This window comes from Cervus elaphus, chromosome 18, assembly GCF_910594005.1.
Source record: "Cervus elaphus chromosome 18, mCerEla1.1, whole genome shotgun sequence".
NCBI lineage: Eukaryota > Metazoa > Chordata > Mammalia > Artiodactyla > Cervidae > Cervus > Cervus elaphus.
The window spans coordinates 83,942,627-83,958,423 of record NC_057832.1 but is presented as its reverse complement, the minus strand read 5'-3'; the positions used below and the strand labels follow the sequence as shown (position 1 = coordinate 83,958,423).

General features: G+C 50.4%; 1 protein-coding gene across 4 annotated transcripts in view; it reads left to right on the top strand.

Moving 5' to 3' along the window:
• OGDH (oxoglutarate dehydrogenase) overlaps positions 1 to 7,922 on the top strand; it is a 67,504-nt gene extending 59,582 nt beyond the window's left edge. For all 4 annotated transcript variants that reach the window (XM_043871861.1, XM_043871863.1, XM_043871864.1 and 1 more), the window contains 9 exons: positions 250 to 400; positions 670 to 797; positions 947 to 1,125; positions 1,590 to 1,661; positions 2,332 to 2,460; positions 3,085 to 3,157; positions 6,233 to 6,396; positions 6,582 to 6,736; positions 6,831 to 7,922. In XM_043871861.1, the coding sequence (XP_043727796.1) occupies positions 250 to 400; positions 670 to 797; positions 947 to 1,125; positions 1,590 to 1,661; positions 2,332 to 2,460; positions 3,085 to 3,157; positions 6,233 to 6,396; positions 6,582 to 6,736; positions 6,831 to 6,951 (1,172 nt within the window). In that variant the 3' untranslated portion in view covers positions 6,952 to 7,922. The remainder of the gene's footprint in view (positions 1 to 249; positions 401 to 669; positions 798 to 946; positions 1,126 to 1,589; positions 1,662 to 2,331; positions 2,461 to 3,084; positions 3,158 to 6,232; positions 6,397 to 6,581; positions 6,737 to 6,830) is intronic.
• Positions 7,923 to 15,797: the final 7,875 nt, after the last annotated feature.

Below are 15,797 nucleotides of genomic sequence, written 5' to 3'. Positions count from 1 at the left end.
CCCGTCTGGCTCAGGTTCCTGCCTTGTTCAAGGCCGTGCAAGGGTGGTTGGATGAGGGTAGCCTGTCTCCTCACCCCTGCCCCGGCATGGTCCTCAGCCAGCAGAGCAGTGGATGAAGGCATGGGATGTCACAGCCTCCCTGGTCTGCCACTCTTCTGGCAACTCTGGACCCTAGAAGCTGGGCCCGCAGGGAGCTCTTGTCCTAAGAGGGTGTTCGGGGCAGCTGGTGAACACCGTCTGTCTCTGCAGGGCTGAGCCGGATCCTGAAGACCCGTGGGGAGCTGGTGAAGAACAGGACTGTGGACTGGGCTCTGGCGGAGTACATGGCTTTTGGCTCCCTACTGAAGGAGGGTATCCATATCCGGCTGAGCGGCCAGGATGTGGAGCGGGGCACTTTTAGGTAATGGCCTTGGTGTTCTTGTGGGCCCTTCAGAGCGGAGGAGATGCAAAAGAAGGGCTGTGGTGTTTGTCTTCCAGATGAAAATCACTGCCAGGAAGCAGTCATTAGATCCCATTGTCTCAGGCCCAGAAGCACCCTATTCCTGCTCTGATTAGATGCTTTTGTTAAGAATGAGGCTTTGTGCCCCCAGCAGCGGCTGTGCGTGGGGTCTAGTCTGAGCCGCGTGCAGGGCCAGCTCCTGCCTGCTAATCTGTGCTGTTCTGCCGCAGCCATCGCCACCATGTCCTGCACGACCAGAACGTGGACAAGAGAACCTGCATCCCCATGAACCACCTCTGGCCCAACCAGGCCCCCTACACCGTGTGCAACAGCTCACTGTCCGAGTACGGGGTCCTGGGTGAGCACTAGGGCCCGCGAGGCCCTCCTCCCTGTCCTCCCCAGCCACCCTCTCCCCACTGCTTCCCCGACCACCCCCTCCTCCCCACCTCCCCTTCCCACCCACCAGCTGACTGCTGTCCGGTCTCCTCCCTTCCTCCTGCTCTGCAGGCTTTGAGCTGGGTTTTGCCATGGCCAGTCCTAACGCCCTGGTCCTCTGGGAGGCCCAGTTTGGTGACTTCCATAACACGGCCCAGTGCATCATCGACCAGTTCATCTGCCCGGGACAAGCCAAGTGGGTGCGGCAGAACGGCATCGTGCTGCTGCTGCCCCACGGCATGGAGGGCATGGTGAGCCCCCCACCCCTTCCCTGGCAGACCTAGGAAGGGCCTGCCTGGGACCCTGGTCCCGAGACTGGCACGGTGCAGGCTCTGCTGGTGTTCCCCACCTCCTTGGAGGCAAGAGGCAGGTCCTGCTCAGTTCTGGATAAGAAGTGGGGGTGTGGCTGGGGCCCGCTCAGCTTCAGGCAGTCCCCGTGCTCTCCCTCTCTCCTCCCCCAGGCCCTGTGAGGGGTTTTCTTAACACTCCAGTTTGGAAGTCATGAGGAGCCAGGAATACTCGGCCCTGTCCTGATGTGGAAACTCCTCCTCCACTCCATAGGCAGGAGGAGAAGGAATTAAACTGTTGGCAGGAAAGAGATAACTTGGTGTTTTTCAGACCAGAAATGAGCAAGTTGGTTGAGGAAGAGAAGTACTGAATGCAGCTGTCAGAATGGAGGAAGCTCCTGATTTGTAACTTGTGTGTCTGGTTCCAGGGCCCGGAACATTCCTCCGCCAGGCCAGAGAGGTTCCTGCAGATGTGCAATGATGATCCAGACGTCCTGCCGGTAAGTAGCCACCACCTGGGCATCTGTGGGCACCTCTGAAGGTACCACTGATCTGTCCCTCTCAGGAGTCATAGGTGGGCCCAAGCCTGCTTGTGTCCTGGAAATGAGAGGCCTCTTCAGAGCATAGAAGACAGTACCAGGCTGCTTCCTGCAGCAGAAGCTTTTAGGAGTAATACTGTCTGTGTTTTGATTCAGGCAAGTTATTTATTGCAGCTTTCATGATCTTAGTTCCCTGGCCAGGGATTGAACCTGCGCGCTCGGGAGTGACAGCTCAGAGTCCTAACCACTGGACCGCCAGGGAGTTCCCCAAGGAGACATTTTAGAGGAAAGAACTCTGGGGTGATTTTAGTGAAACTTCAAGAGCTGAGAGGAAATTACTGGGAGTCAGTTTCTAAGGAAAATCTGAATTGGTTTTAGCTAGACCCTGTGTCTGTCCTAGGCCAGGCAGTAGTTTTCAGAGACATAGGGATAAATGTGGGACTGAGAATTCCATTCAGAGCTTAGAGCTGGCTGGCTGAGCTCTGTCTGTGTCCCCTTTGCATGCATCTCAGAGGGAGCTGAGGTGCCTAAGGCTGGGACCCGGGGCCTTCTGAAGTTGTCTGCCTCAGTGCCTCCCACAGCAGGGTGCTTAGAGCCATTGGGCCTCTGGCCTTCTACCTCTTTGCTATAGGACCTTAAGGAAGCCAACTTTGACATAAATCAGCTGTATGATTGCAACTGGGTTGTTGTCAACTGCTCTACCCCTGGCAACTTCTTCCACGTGCTACGTCGCCAGATTCTCCTGCCCTTCCGGAAGCCGGTCAGTTGGGGGTGTCCCTGCTCAGAGAGGCCTGGCCTGAGGACTCCAGGGCCCCAGCCCAATGGGAGGATGAACATGTGAGCGGGTGGTTGTAGGTAGTGTGTTGAGCTTGGAGGAGAGGTGAGCCCCACCTCGGGGGCCAAGGAACAGAGGGTCCTCAGGAAGCAGGCTCCTGGGCAGGGTGTTGAAGGGTGAGTGGGCGTGTGTGTGAAGGGTCCAAGGGGAGAATGCTTCCTGCTGCTGCCGGTAACCGTGCAGGGCCGGTCAGGCCCATGGAGCAGGGCAGCCCTGGCCACAGGCAGGGACACCCAGGAAAGGCTCGGGTGTCTTTCCCAGGTATAGGGTAGCGGTGCCAAGGCTTCTGAGCAGACTGGGGCGGGCCCTGGAGGAGAGGGTGCCTAGCTGAGCAGAGCCCAACATCTCAGGGCACAGGAGGAGAGCCCAGGGGCAAACAGCATCATCCTGTTTCCTCTTTTCGCCTCAGACCTGCACTCCTCCTGACTATAGAGCCAGGAGGGCAGCAGGAGGGCCTGCTCTGGAGATGGGCCTGGGCAGCCCCTTGCTGCCCTCCTTCTGGAATACTTAGAACCTGGTCTGTCATGAGCCTGTGCTTCTGTGTTTCAGCTCATCATCTTCACCCCGAAGTCCCTGCTGCGGCACCCCGAGGCCAGGTCCAACTTTGACGAGATGCTTCCAGGTAGGCGTGAGGGGGCTGGGCATTTGGAGGGGGTCTTAACTGCTGCTGTGTTAGGGGGCTTGTCAGTCTCACTGTGGTCCTTGCCACATTTTTGGTTCTTGGGTAAAGACCACTGAACACGACAGCCAGGGTGTCAGAGCTTGTGTGCAGATTGGTCCAACAGCATGTCTTCTCTTGTCCCACCAGGATCCACAGCCTTTGCTGGGTGCATCCCTAGGACTCTTTTAGAGGCAGTGAAATGAGTCCGAGGTTAGAGTACACCCTGCTGCCTGACCACTGCTCCCGGGGGCTGACAGCAGCCAGGGACAGAGGAGAGGCACTGGGTGGGTAGGGCCTGCCACATAACACCCAGCTCAGTGGGGTGAGGTGAGGCCCACAGCATTGCAGTGTCACCCGGACAGCAGACAGGCGCTGGCAGCACGCAGCAGCCCTGCACATCCCCACTTGCTGCCAGCCATGGAGCCCCCTTTAGTTTTCTATCATGGTAAATCCTGTCTTTGGTTTTTTCCCTTTTATTTTTATTATTATTATGGTGAAATATGCATTATATAAAATTTACCATCTTAGCCACTTGTAAGTGTACAGTTCAGTGGCATTAATAAACACATTCACCGGACTTCCTTGGTAGTCCAGTGGTTAAGATGCAGCACTTCCACTGCACGAGGCACGGGTTTGATCCCTGGTTGAAGAAAAGCAACTTCCCCATCACCCCTTCTCCCCAGCCTCTGGCACCCACCATTCTGCCTTCTGTCTCTATAGGTTTGACTCCTCTAGGAACTGCATATAAGTGGAATTGTATAATATTTGTCTTTATGTGACTAGCTTATGATATCCTCAGGGTTCATCCATGTTGTAGCATGTGTCAGAATTTCCTTCTTTTTTAAAGCTGAATAGTATTCTATTGTATGTATATGGTATATACACTTTTTGTTTGTTCATCTGTCAGTGGACACTTGGGTGGCCTCCACATTTTAGCCATTGGGAATAATGCTACAATGAACATGGGTGTACCAATCTTTCTTCAAGACCTTGCTTTTGATTCCTTTGGATATATACCAAGAAGCAGAATTGCTGGGTCATATGGTAACTCTTGTAGTGTAACGTACCGTTTTCCATAGTGGTTCCCAAGAGTGCACAAGGTTCTAGTTTCTCTGCATGGCTTGCCAACACTAGTACTGTTTTGTTTCTGTCTTTATTTTGCAATAGCCATCCTTGTGACCATGAAGTAGTATCTCATTGCAATTTTGATTTTCATTTCCCTAATGATTAGTGATGTTGAGCGTCTTTTCATGTGCATACTGGCCATCTGTATGTTGTCTTTAGAGAAATGTCGTACATCCTTGCCCATTTTTTAATTAGTTTGCTTATTTTGTTGTTGAGTTGTGAGATTTCTCTCCATTTACTGGATATAGATGCCTTATCAGATATATGACTTGCAACTATTTTCTCCCAACTGTGTTGTCTTCTGATGTACAAACTTTTTCAATTTTTATAAAGTCCACTTTTTCTATTTTTTTCTTAAGAAATCCTTGTCAAATTCAGTGTTTAAGTTTTATAGTTTCAGCTCTTGGTCTGCCTTTAATCCATTTTGAGTCAATGTTTCTGTGTGGTATAAGGACCTAGCTTCATTTGCATATGGGTATCCAGTTTTCCCAGCACCATTTGTTGAAGAGACTGTCCTTTCCCCATTGGATGTTATTGGTTCTCTTGTCAAAATCATCTGACCATATACGTAAAGTTTTATTTCTGAACTCTCTTTTCCTCCATTGGTCTGTATATCTGTCTTTGTGCCAATACCACGCTCTGATATTGTAGCTTTGTAATAAGTTTTGAAATCAGGAAACATGAGTCCTCCAACTTTGTTTTTCTTTTTCAAGATAGTTTTGACTATTTAGGATCCTTTGGGATACCATGAATCTTAGGATGGATTTTATTTCTGCAAAAAAAGTCCATGTCCTTGGGATTTTGATAAGGATTGCATTGAATCTATAGATTGCTTTGGTCGTATTAACATCGTGACAGTGTTAAGTCTTCCAGTCCATGAACACAAATGACTTTCCATTTATTGGTATCTTTAACTTCTTTCAGTAATGTTCTATAGTTTTCAGTGTACAAGTTTTTCATTTTCTTGGTTAAGTTTATTCCTAAGTGATTTTATTTATTTAATGCTGTTTCAAATAGGATTTTTTTCTTTTTTTAACTTTCGGATTGTTCATATAAATACAACTAAATTCTGAGTGTTAATTTCCTATCCTGTAATTCTGCTGAATTCATCTATTAGTTTTAACAAGTGTGTGTGTGTGTGTGTGTAATCTTTAGGGGTTTCTACATATAAAACAGATGATTTTACTTATTCCTTTCCAATTTAGATATCTTTTATTTCTTTTTCTTGCCTAATTGCCCTGGCTAGAATTCCAGTGTTATGTTGAATAGAAGTGGTGAGAACGGACATTCTTGCCTTGTTTGTGATCTTAAAGACAATGCTTTCAGTCTTTCACCAATGAGTATGATGTTCACAGTGGGTGTCTCATATCTGGCCTTTTTTTGTGTGTGAAGGTAGTTTCCTTCTAATCCTAGCATTTGTGTGTGTAGCATGAATGTGAGCATGTCCTGTGCTGCATATGTGTCACTAAGTGAACCCCTCATTTTGAATGCAGCTTTCTGAAGTCAGCCTTGTTCCCAGAGGGATGGTTCAGGCCATGAGCATCTGAATATTTGCTCCAGTTTCCAATGTGGAAAGTTTTGGTGTTTGTAAACTCAGGAGGAGTCTGAGCAGAGCGGTCATGGGGTGCTCTACTAGTCCTAGCTGTCCCCCAAGTCTGAGGCAGACCATTCTGAAGAATGAACTGATGTCACTTGTTTTCCAAGGCTGTTAGGCTACCGTGCCTGTTAGGCTCTCTCAGTGTGGATTAATACAAGGACATCACAGGCTGGTGGGACGGGCAGCGTCCTAACCCTCAGAAACCCTGTGTTCTGGTGTCAGTCATGGTACAGCCCCACCTCACGGAGGGAAGGCCCTAGACACCCTCAGCCAAGTCCTGAGCAAATCCCCTGGCCATGGGGATTCTCTCGTAGGAACCCACTTCCAGCGGGTGATCCCAGAAGATGGCCCTGCAGCACAGAACCCAGGAAACGTCAAGAGACTCCTCTTCTGTACCGGCAAAGTGTACTATGACCTCACCCGAGAGCGCAAAGCGCGGGACATGGTGGAGCAGGTGGCCATCACCAGGATCGAGCAGGTGAGGGCGCGTGGTTCTCGGACCAGTGCTGGCGGCCCCCCTCCAGGCGTCTGGGCCCTCAAGCTCTCCCAGAGGTTCTGGTATAGGCATCTTTTAGGGGTCACTGCACTCCCCGCTGGGGCCACCAGCCTTGCCCATCACTCTGAGCATCGCCTCCTGACAGGAGCTTCTCTCTCTCCCCCCAGCTGTCGCCTTTCCCCTTCGACCTCCTGCTGCAGGAGGTCCAGAAGTACCCCAACGCTGAGCTGGCCTGGTGCCAGGAGGAGCACAAGAACCAAGGCTACTACGACTACGTGAAGCCCAGGCTGCGAACCACCATCAGCCGCGCCAAGCCTGTATGGTAGGGACGCGGGCAGTTAGCTGGGGCCGCGAGTTAGCTGGTGACGAGCGCCGGCCCCCTCAGTGGCCCTCACCCTCACTGTCGCCGCCCTCAGGTACGCTGGCCGGGACCCAGCAGCAGCTCCAGCCACCGGCAACAAGAAGACCCACCTCACGGAGCTGCAGCGCCTCCTGGACACAGCCTTCGACCTGGACGCCTTCAAGAACTTCTCGTAGATGCTGCCTGGGCTGCTTGGGCCGCCCTGCACCTCACGACTGCCCCTTGCTTCCAACTAAAGCATCGTGCCTCCGCACTGCCCGCACCTGTGCCCATCCTTCCCGCACACGCCCCGTGCTCACTTAGGAACTAGGCTGTTGCCCCCTCCTGTGCTTGGCTGCCCCCCCAAGCCAGATACCCGCCGGGCTCTACAACTTCTGTCCAGCTGAGCAGCCTTCATGGAGACAGTGGGGAGCAGGAGGAGGAGAGGGAAGCCCCTGCAGGTGTCCTGGGAGGGACAGGTCTGCCCCCACCCCATCCCCCCAGCTCACCCCTACAGGACCGGCCTCATGCGGCATCCCCCTATGCCAGCAGTCCTGGTCACCCAGCAAGGGGTTCCCACACCTGGACAAGGGTGGCCTCCTCTCCCCAAGCTGAGCCCCCCACCCCCTCACAGGAGCCATCACTGTCTGAGGGTTTGTGGGGTGGGTGGGCTCTGGCAGGACCCTCACCATGCGGTGGACCAAGGGCACTGCTGCGGGACGGCTGCTGGGAGATGGCCCGAGACTGACCTGGCACAGAGCGGGAGGGTCCACTCTGCAGTGACCACTTCAACTGCTCCCGAGGGTCCCGGCCGTGTGCAGGGCCATGCACACTCCACCACCTGGGGCTGGGTGTGGCCAGTAAGTGCCGCTCAGATCCAGGGTGCCGGCTGCTCCTCTGGTCCTGCTCTCCCTTCACCTCCAAACCACCTCCTTTCCTCTTCCCTTCAACGCGATGGAGACTCCGAAGCATTCTTCTCTCTGCTGTGCCAAAGCTGGTCAGAGGGGGAGAGGAGGGGCAGGAGTGAGGGGCAGCACACGGCCAAGGGGCCAGCTCCTCTGACCCGTCACAGGGACAAATCTGATTTATTTATTTTGGTTAAAAAAAAGTAACAAGAACAACTTTGCATTGCATTTGGCTTGACCCATAAAAACTGAGTTCTCCTTGAGCCTGTGTATGGTGTCGTTCTTTCTGCTTCGCCGTCTCCTCCAAGGAAAAGGCTACCCCAGCATCTCTGCCTGCCTGGGAAGCGGCTGTCCTCCCTGCTGCGCTTGGGTGGACCTCCTCCCTCCCGACCACCTCCCTGTGGTTGCCAGCAGCACCAGGTGATTGGCCACTGTCGTCCTCCTCACCTGGCCTCTCCATCCTTATCGTTGCAGATTGTGTCTGATGCACCCTTATTTCTGAGTATGCCCTGCTCCCCGTCCCCCAGCACACTCCACCTAAAAAAGTACTCAGCCATCTGAGCCAGCATACATGGTGGGCTCACCCTAGGACACTTTTAGCAGCCTCCAGGAGCCCAAGCCACTCATCGGACCTCGGGAGGGAAGCCATCATACCAGCCGAGCCTTCACCAGGCCCTGTTCCCTTTTGACAAGAGCCCCACTGCCTTGAACCCACACCACGCCGGCCTTGGTTCCCTGGAGGGTGGACAGGTCCCAGCACTGACGGAGGGCTCGGGGAAAGGCCTGGTTGTGGACAGGGGATAACTTCCAGCGTGGGGCCCCCTGGTGTTCACCCCATCTTCTGGGCCACACCAGGGTCCCTTGTCCTTGAAGCCTTTTCAGAGTGTCTTCATTTTGTCCAGAGGTTGCCCAAGGGTCCTCCTGACCTGCCTTTGTCTCAAGCAGGTGGCGGGGAGGGAATGGGAGATGGGACAGCTGTCCCTGTGGGCTTCGAAACCAGCACCCCATCCATCCGATGTGGTCAGCCAGGCAGGTTAGAGCTAAAAGAGACAAATGGCTCAGGAGCCCCTTTCCTTTCCTGGAGAGACCCCCAGTGCTCTGAGGGGGCAGCTGTCCTGTACTCTGGGGAGTTAGAGTCCAGTCCAGAGCACATAGAGCTAAGACACAAGGTGGAAGCTGGGCCCTCATGTCTTGCTGCTTCCAGTCTGGTCGGGGGGTGCAGGGGAGCCAAGAGCCCAAGGGAGTCTGGTTACTTCCGATGGGGCATCTGAGGGAGCCACCATCATGGACCCTTTTTGGGGGCTGGGGCCACAGGAATGGGGCAAGGGACTCAGCAGATCTCTCCCACTCCCATGGCTCCGTGGGGTCTGCAACCCTGCCCACATCCAGGGAGAGCAGACCTGAGGCTTTGGAAAGATGAGGCATAATCAGACCACGCTGGGCCGCACGCCGGGCAGAGACTACTCTGGTCAGCTCTGTTCTGCTTCAGTCATCAGTTGCCTCTTTCCTAAAATCAGAGCAATGGTGGGAAGGAAGGAACCTCACTGTCTCGGAGAGCAGCCTGTGACCTTAGACGGGATTTCCAGGGGAAATCCCTGGACCCGTGTGCGGGAGAAAGTGCAAGTGTGCGTGTTGGTGTGAACACATGTGTTTGTGTCTGACATGCCTCTGTGTGTGTGAGTATGCATAAGCATGTGTGTGCCTGGGCCACGATGCAGATTCCTGGCCTTTCTGGATATAAAGGTCCATCTCCCACCTGCACCTGTGAAAGGATTGGAAGAGGGTCAGCATGCCTGGCAGAAGGGGCTGTCACTGGGAGGGGCGCCCAGGACAGGTGGGCCTGAGCCAAGGAGCCAAGGGGTTCAAGTCCCAGCCATGTGGGTTAGAGTCCCAAGGTGAGGAGAACGGTTTCAGTGGGAGGTGCTGATGGACCTTTCGAGAACCAGCAACGCAGTGCAGGAGCACCCGAGTTTCCAGTGACTGTCATAACGACAAATCACAATGCCACAAGCCGGAGGTGGGGGTGGGGGACCACAGGAACTCACACTGTCAGTCTGGAGGCCAGCATCTGAAAGCGAGGTGTTGGCAGGGCCGTGCTCCCTCTGCAGGCTCCAAGGCAGGATCTTCTCATGCTTTTCCAGCTTCCCAGGCTGGTGGCCTCATAACTGCTGTCTCAGCTCTGTGGTCACATAGCTGCCTGTGTCTCTGTCTCTAAGCTCCCCCAGCCTCTCTCTGGTGTTTTCAGGGCCCACCTGAAGAATGCAGGATAAACTCCTCCTCTCATAACTTACACCCTTTGCCATATGAGGTGACAGATATTCAAGCGACTAGGATGTGGACATGTTTTGGCGGGGGGGGGGGGGGGCTTCCATTTTGCCTACTGTATGGAGCTACATCCGAGGACAAGAAGTGGGTACTACGGTCAGCAGATAAGATGGGGGGCCCCAGAAAAAATGAACCGGGCATGGGTTTCTTGGCATAAGAGAAGCCATTTTTTGAAGCCATTTTCTTTGGCTGCACCAGGTCTTAGTATCAGCACACAGATCTTTTAGTCACAGCATGCTAATTCTTAGTTCCAGCATGTGGGATCTAGTTCCCTGACCAGGGATCGAATCCAGGTCCCTTGTATTGGGAGAGCAGAATGTTTGCCTCTGGACCACCAGAGAAATCCCTAAGAGAAGCCATTTTGTGACATAAGCTTGGCCACAGTGCTTGCCCTTGAACATTCCTCAGTAATAGTGATCTTAAGGGGGGAAAGATCAAATGTTATCAGGCAAGAGAAGTAACAATCAGTTTAGTTGCTCAGTCGTGTCCAACTCTTTGCAACTCCATGAATCGCAGCTCATCACGCCTCCCTGTCCGTCACCAACTCCCAGAGTTTACTCAAATTCATGTCCATAGAGTCGGTGATTCCATCCAACCATCTCATCCTCTGTTGTCCCCTTCTCCTCCTGCCCCCAATCCCTCCCAGCATCAGGGTCTTTTCCAATGAGTCAACTCTTCGCATGAGGTGGCCAAAGTATTGGAGCTTCAGCTTCAGCATCAGTCCTTCCAATGAACACCCAGGACTGATCTCCTTTAGCATGGACTGGTTGGATCTCCTTGCAGTCCAAGGGACTCTCAAGAGTCTTCTTCAACACCATAGTTCAAAACCATCGATTCTTCGGCGCTCAGCTTTCTTCATAGTCCAACTCTCACATCCATACATGACCAATGGAAAAACCATAACCTTGACTAGACAGACATTTGTTGGCAAAGTAATGTCTCTGCTTTTTAATATGCTATCTAGGTTGGTCATAACTTTCCTTCCAAGGAGTAAGCATCTTTTAATTTCATGGCTGCAATCATCATCTGCAGTGATTTTGGAGCCCCAAAAAATAAAGTCCGACACTGTTTCCACTGTTTCCCCATCTATTTGCCATGAAGTGATGGGACCAGATGCCATGATCTTTGTTTTCTGAATGTTGAGCTTTAAGCCAACTTTTTCACTCTCCTCTTTCACTTTCATCAAGAGGCTTTTTAGTTCCTCTTCACTCTCTGCCATAAGGGTGGTGTCATCTTTATATCTGAGGTTATTGATATTTCTCCCAGCAATCTTGATTCCAGCCTGTGCTTCTTCCAGCCCAGGTTTCTCATGATGTACTCTGCATATAAGTTAAATAAGCAGGGTGACAATTTACAGCCTTGACATACTCCTTTTCCTATTTGGAACCAGTCTGTTGTTCCATGTCCAGTTCTAACTGTTGCTTCCTGACCTGCATATGGGTTTCTTAAGAGGCAGGTCAGGTGGTCTGGTATTCCCATCTCTTGAAGAATTTTCCACAGTTTGCTGTGATCCACACAGTCAAAGGCTTTGGCATAGTCAATAAAGCAGAAGTAGATGTTTTTCTGGAACTCTCTTGCTTTTTCAATGATCCAGCTAAGTAACAATAGCAAAGATAACAGGTCACTTGTAAAGACTTCCAGTTCTAGTTCTTTGGTAAAGACTGGCCTGAAGCACTTTCCTGAGCTGTTTTGCGGAATTTAAGTGCCCCCTCCTCAGGCACTCAACCATCAGATCAACTGGAACCTGGAGTTGATGATGATGATGATAATGTTAACCTTTTCTGACTCCCATGTGTGTGTGTTAATTGCTCAGTCCTGTCTGACTCTTTGTGACCTCATGGACGGTGTAGCCATGGGATTCTCCAGGCAAGAATACTGGAGTGGATTGTCATTCCCTTCTCCAGGGGATCTTTCCACCCAAGGATTGAATGGGCTGTGACCCCCATGCATTCAACCAACTAAAGCCTGGACTCTGTCCACTGCCCAAGCCCTTTTATGGACATGCATGTTGTTGTTGTTCAGTTGTTTAGTGTCCAACTCTCTGTGACCTTATGGACCACAGCACACCAGGCCTCCCTGTCCATCACCAACTCCCGGAGCTTACTCAAACTCATGTCCATCGAGTTGGTGATGCCATCCACCCATCTCATCCTCTGCCATCCCCTTCTCCTCCCACCTTCAATCTTTCCCAGCATCAGTGTCTTTTCTAATGAGTCAGCACTTCACATTAGGTGGCCAAAGCACTGGAGCTTAAACTTCAGCATCAGTCCTTCCAATGAATATTCAGGACTGATTTCCTTTAGGATTGACTGATTTGATCTCCTTGCAGTCCAAGAGATTCTCGAGTCTTCCCAGTTACCACAGTTCAAAAGCATCAATTCCTCGGCGCTCAGCTTTCTTTACGGTCCAACTCAAACATCCATACATGACTACTGGAAAAACCATAGCTTTGACTAGACGGACTTTTTTGGCACAGTAATGTCTCTGCTTTTTAATATGCTGTTTAGATTGGTCATAGCTTTTCTTCCAAGGAGCAAGCGTCTTTTAATCTCATGGCTGCAGTCACCATCAGCAGTGATTTTGGAGCCCCTAGAAAATAAAGTCTGTCATGGTTTCCATTGGTTCCTCATCTATCTGCCATGAAGTGATCGGATGAGATGCCATGATCTTCATTTTTTGAATGTTGAGTTTAAAAGCAGCTTTTTCACTCCCCTCTTTCACTTTGATCAAGAGGCTCTTTATTTCTTTGCTTTCTGCCATAAGGGTGGTGTCATCTGTATATATGAGCTTATTGATATTTCTCCCAGCAGTCTTGATTCCAGTCTGTGCTTCATCCAGCCCAGCATTTCTCATGATGTACTCTGCATATAAATTAAGTAAGCAGGGTGACAATATATAGCCTTGACATACTCCTTTCCCAATTTGGAACCAGTCCATTGTTCCATGTCTGGTTCTAACTGTGGCTTTGTGACCTGCATACAGCTTTCTCAGGACGCAGTTAAGGTGGTCTAGTATTCCATCTCTTTAAGAATTTTCCAGTTTGTTGTTATCCACACAGTCAAAGGCCTTAGCCTAGTCAATAAAGCAGAAGTAGATGTTTTTCTGGAACTCTCTTGCTTTTTCAATGATCCAACAGATGTTGGCAATTTGATCTCTGCTTCCTCTGCCTTTTCTAAATCCAGCTTGAACATCTGGAAGTTCATGGTTCATGTACTGTTGCAGCCTGGCTTGGAGAATTTTGAGCATTACTTTGCTCAAGACCGGGAGCTGACTGTGGCTCAGATCATGAACTCCTTGTTGCCAAATTCACACTTAAATTGAAGAAAGTAGGAAAAGCCACTTCTCATACAATGTTACAAACCTCCATCCATAGTTCTTCAAGCACTCTGTCTATCAGATCTAATCCTTTGAATCTATTTGTCACTTTCACTGTATAATCATAAAGGATTTGATTTAGGTCATACCTGAATGGTCTAGTAGTTTTGCCCACTTTGCTCATGTTAAGTCTGAATTTGGCAATAAGGAATTCATGATCTGAACCACAGTCAGCTCCCGGTCTTGTTTTTGCTGACTGTATAGAGCTTCTCCACCTTTGGCTGCAAAGAATATAATCAATTTGATTTCAGTATTGACCATCTGGTGATGTCCATGTATAGAGTCTTCTGTTGTGTTGTTGGAAGAGGGTGCTTGCTATGACCAGTGCATTCTGTTAACAACTCTGTTAACCTTTGCCCTGCTTCATTTTGTACTCCAAGGTCAAATTTGCCTGTTATTCCAGGTATCTCTTGACTTCCTACTTTTGCATTCCAGTCCACTATGATGAAGAGGACACCTTTTCTGGGTGTTAGTTCTAGAAGGTCTTGTAGGTCTTCATGGAACCGTTCAACTTCAGCTTCTTCAACATTAGTGGTTGGGGCATAGACTTCGATTACTGTGATATTGAATGGTTTGCCTTGGAAACATACAGAGGTCATTCTGCCATTTTTGAGACTTTCAGACTCTTTTGTTGACTATGAGGGCTACTCCATTCCTTCCAAGGGATTCTTGCCCACAGTGGTAGATATAATGGTCATTGGAATTGAATTTGCCCATCCCTGTCCATTTTAGTTCACTGAATCCTAAAATGTTGATGTTCAGTCTTGGCATCTCCTGTTTGACCACTTCCAATTTGCCTTGATTCATGGACCTAACATTCCAGGTTCCTATGCAATGTTGTTCTTTACAGCATTAGACTTTACTTCCATTGCCAGTCACATCCACAACTGGGCATTGTTTTTGCTTTGACTCTGTCTCTTCACTCTTTCTGGAGTTATTTCTCCACTCTTCTCCTGTAGTATACTGGGCACCTACCAACCTGGGGAGTTCATCTTTCAGTGTTCTATCTTTTTGCTTTTTTATGCTGTTTATGGGGTTCTCAAGGCAAGAATACTGAAGTGACCCTGCAAGAGACTGACTCAGATTTGCCTGTGAGTGTCCAGGAGTCTCCAACAGAGGAATGGGTCGGTGGTCGCCTGCTGCAGGGTCAGGGGCACTGAGTGTGGCAGCGTGTGCACGGAACTTTTTTTTTTTCCTGTAGGTAATGAGGCATCCTTGTGGGTTTTTTTTTTTTTCAAAATTATTTTGAAGTTTATTATATTTGACTTTTTTCCCAATTATTTTTATTAGTTGGAGGCTAATTACTTTACAATATTGTAGTGGTTTTTGCCATACATTGACATGAATCAGCCATGGATTTACATGTGTTCCCCATCCTAAACCCTCCTCCCACCTCCCACCCCATCCCATCCCTCTGGGTCATCCCAGTGCATGGGACTTTTTGAAGGAGGTCTCCATTATCTTCATTACCTCCACCATAGTTTGGTCTCAGATCAAACAACAGGGAGGGAACACAGCCCCACCCATCTATAGAAAATTTGATTAAAGATTTACTGAGCATGGCTCCGCCCATCAGAACAAGGCCCAGTTTCCCCCACAGTCAGTCTCTTCCATCAGGAAACTTCCATTAGCCTCTTATCCTAATACTTCAGAGGGCAGACAAAATGAAAACCAGTCACAGAAAACTAATCAAACTGATCACATGAACCACAGCCTTGTCTAATCAGTGAAACTATGAGCCATGCTGTGTAGGGCCACCCAAGACGGATGGGTCATGGTGGAGAGTTCTGACAAAGCATGGTCCACTGGAGAAGGGAATGGCAAACCACTTCAGTATTCTTGCCTTGAGAACCCCATGAACAACATGAAAAGGCAAAAAGATATGACGCTGAAAGATGAACTCCCCAGTATGGTAGGCTCCCAATATGGCAGTTCCAGTTCAGTTCAGTTCAGTCGCTCAGTCGAGTCCGACTCCTTGCGACCCCATGAACGACAGCATGCTAGGCCTCCCTGTCCATCACCAACTCCCAGAGTTTACCCAAACTCATGACTGTTAGAAAACGCCGCGGGAAGAAAAAGCCACCTCTAAGGACCGTTGATGAGGCCTTTATTGGGCGGTCGCTCTTGGGCAGAACTCCCGGGGGCGGGTGAGCGAGGAGACAAAGGGAGTCTGCAAGGTATGAGGGGTGGGGAGAGGTTTTATAGCCAGGGCCAGTGTCCAAGCCAGGTCTTCCCATATAAGGAAGAAAGCGCGGGCTACAGCGGCGGTTGGTGTCCAAAGGCTCCCTGTCGGCACCTGATTGGACCAGGCTGCAGGGGGCCGGCCCCTGGAAGTTTAGCCAGCCTCCGGAACTTGCCTGTGGCACTTTTCCGGGGCATGCCTCAACATGCCCGACCTTTCAATGACCATTGAGTTGGTGATGCCATCCAACCATCTC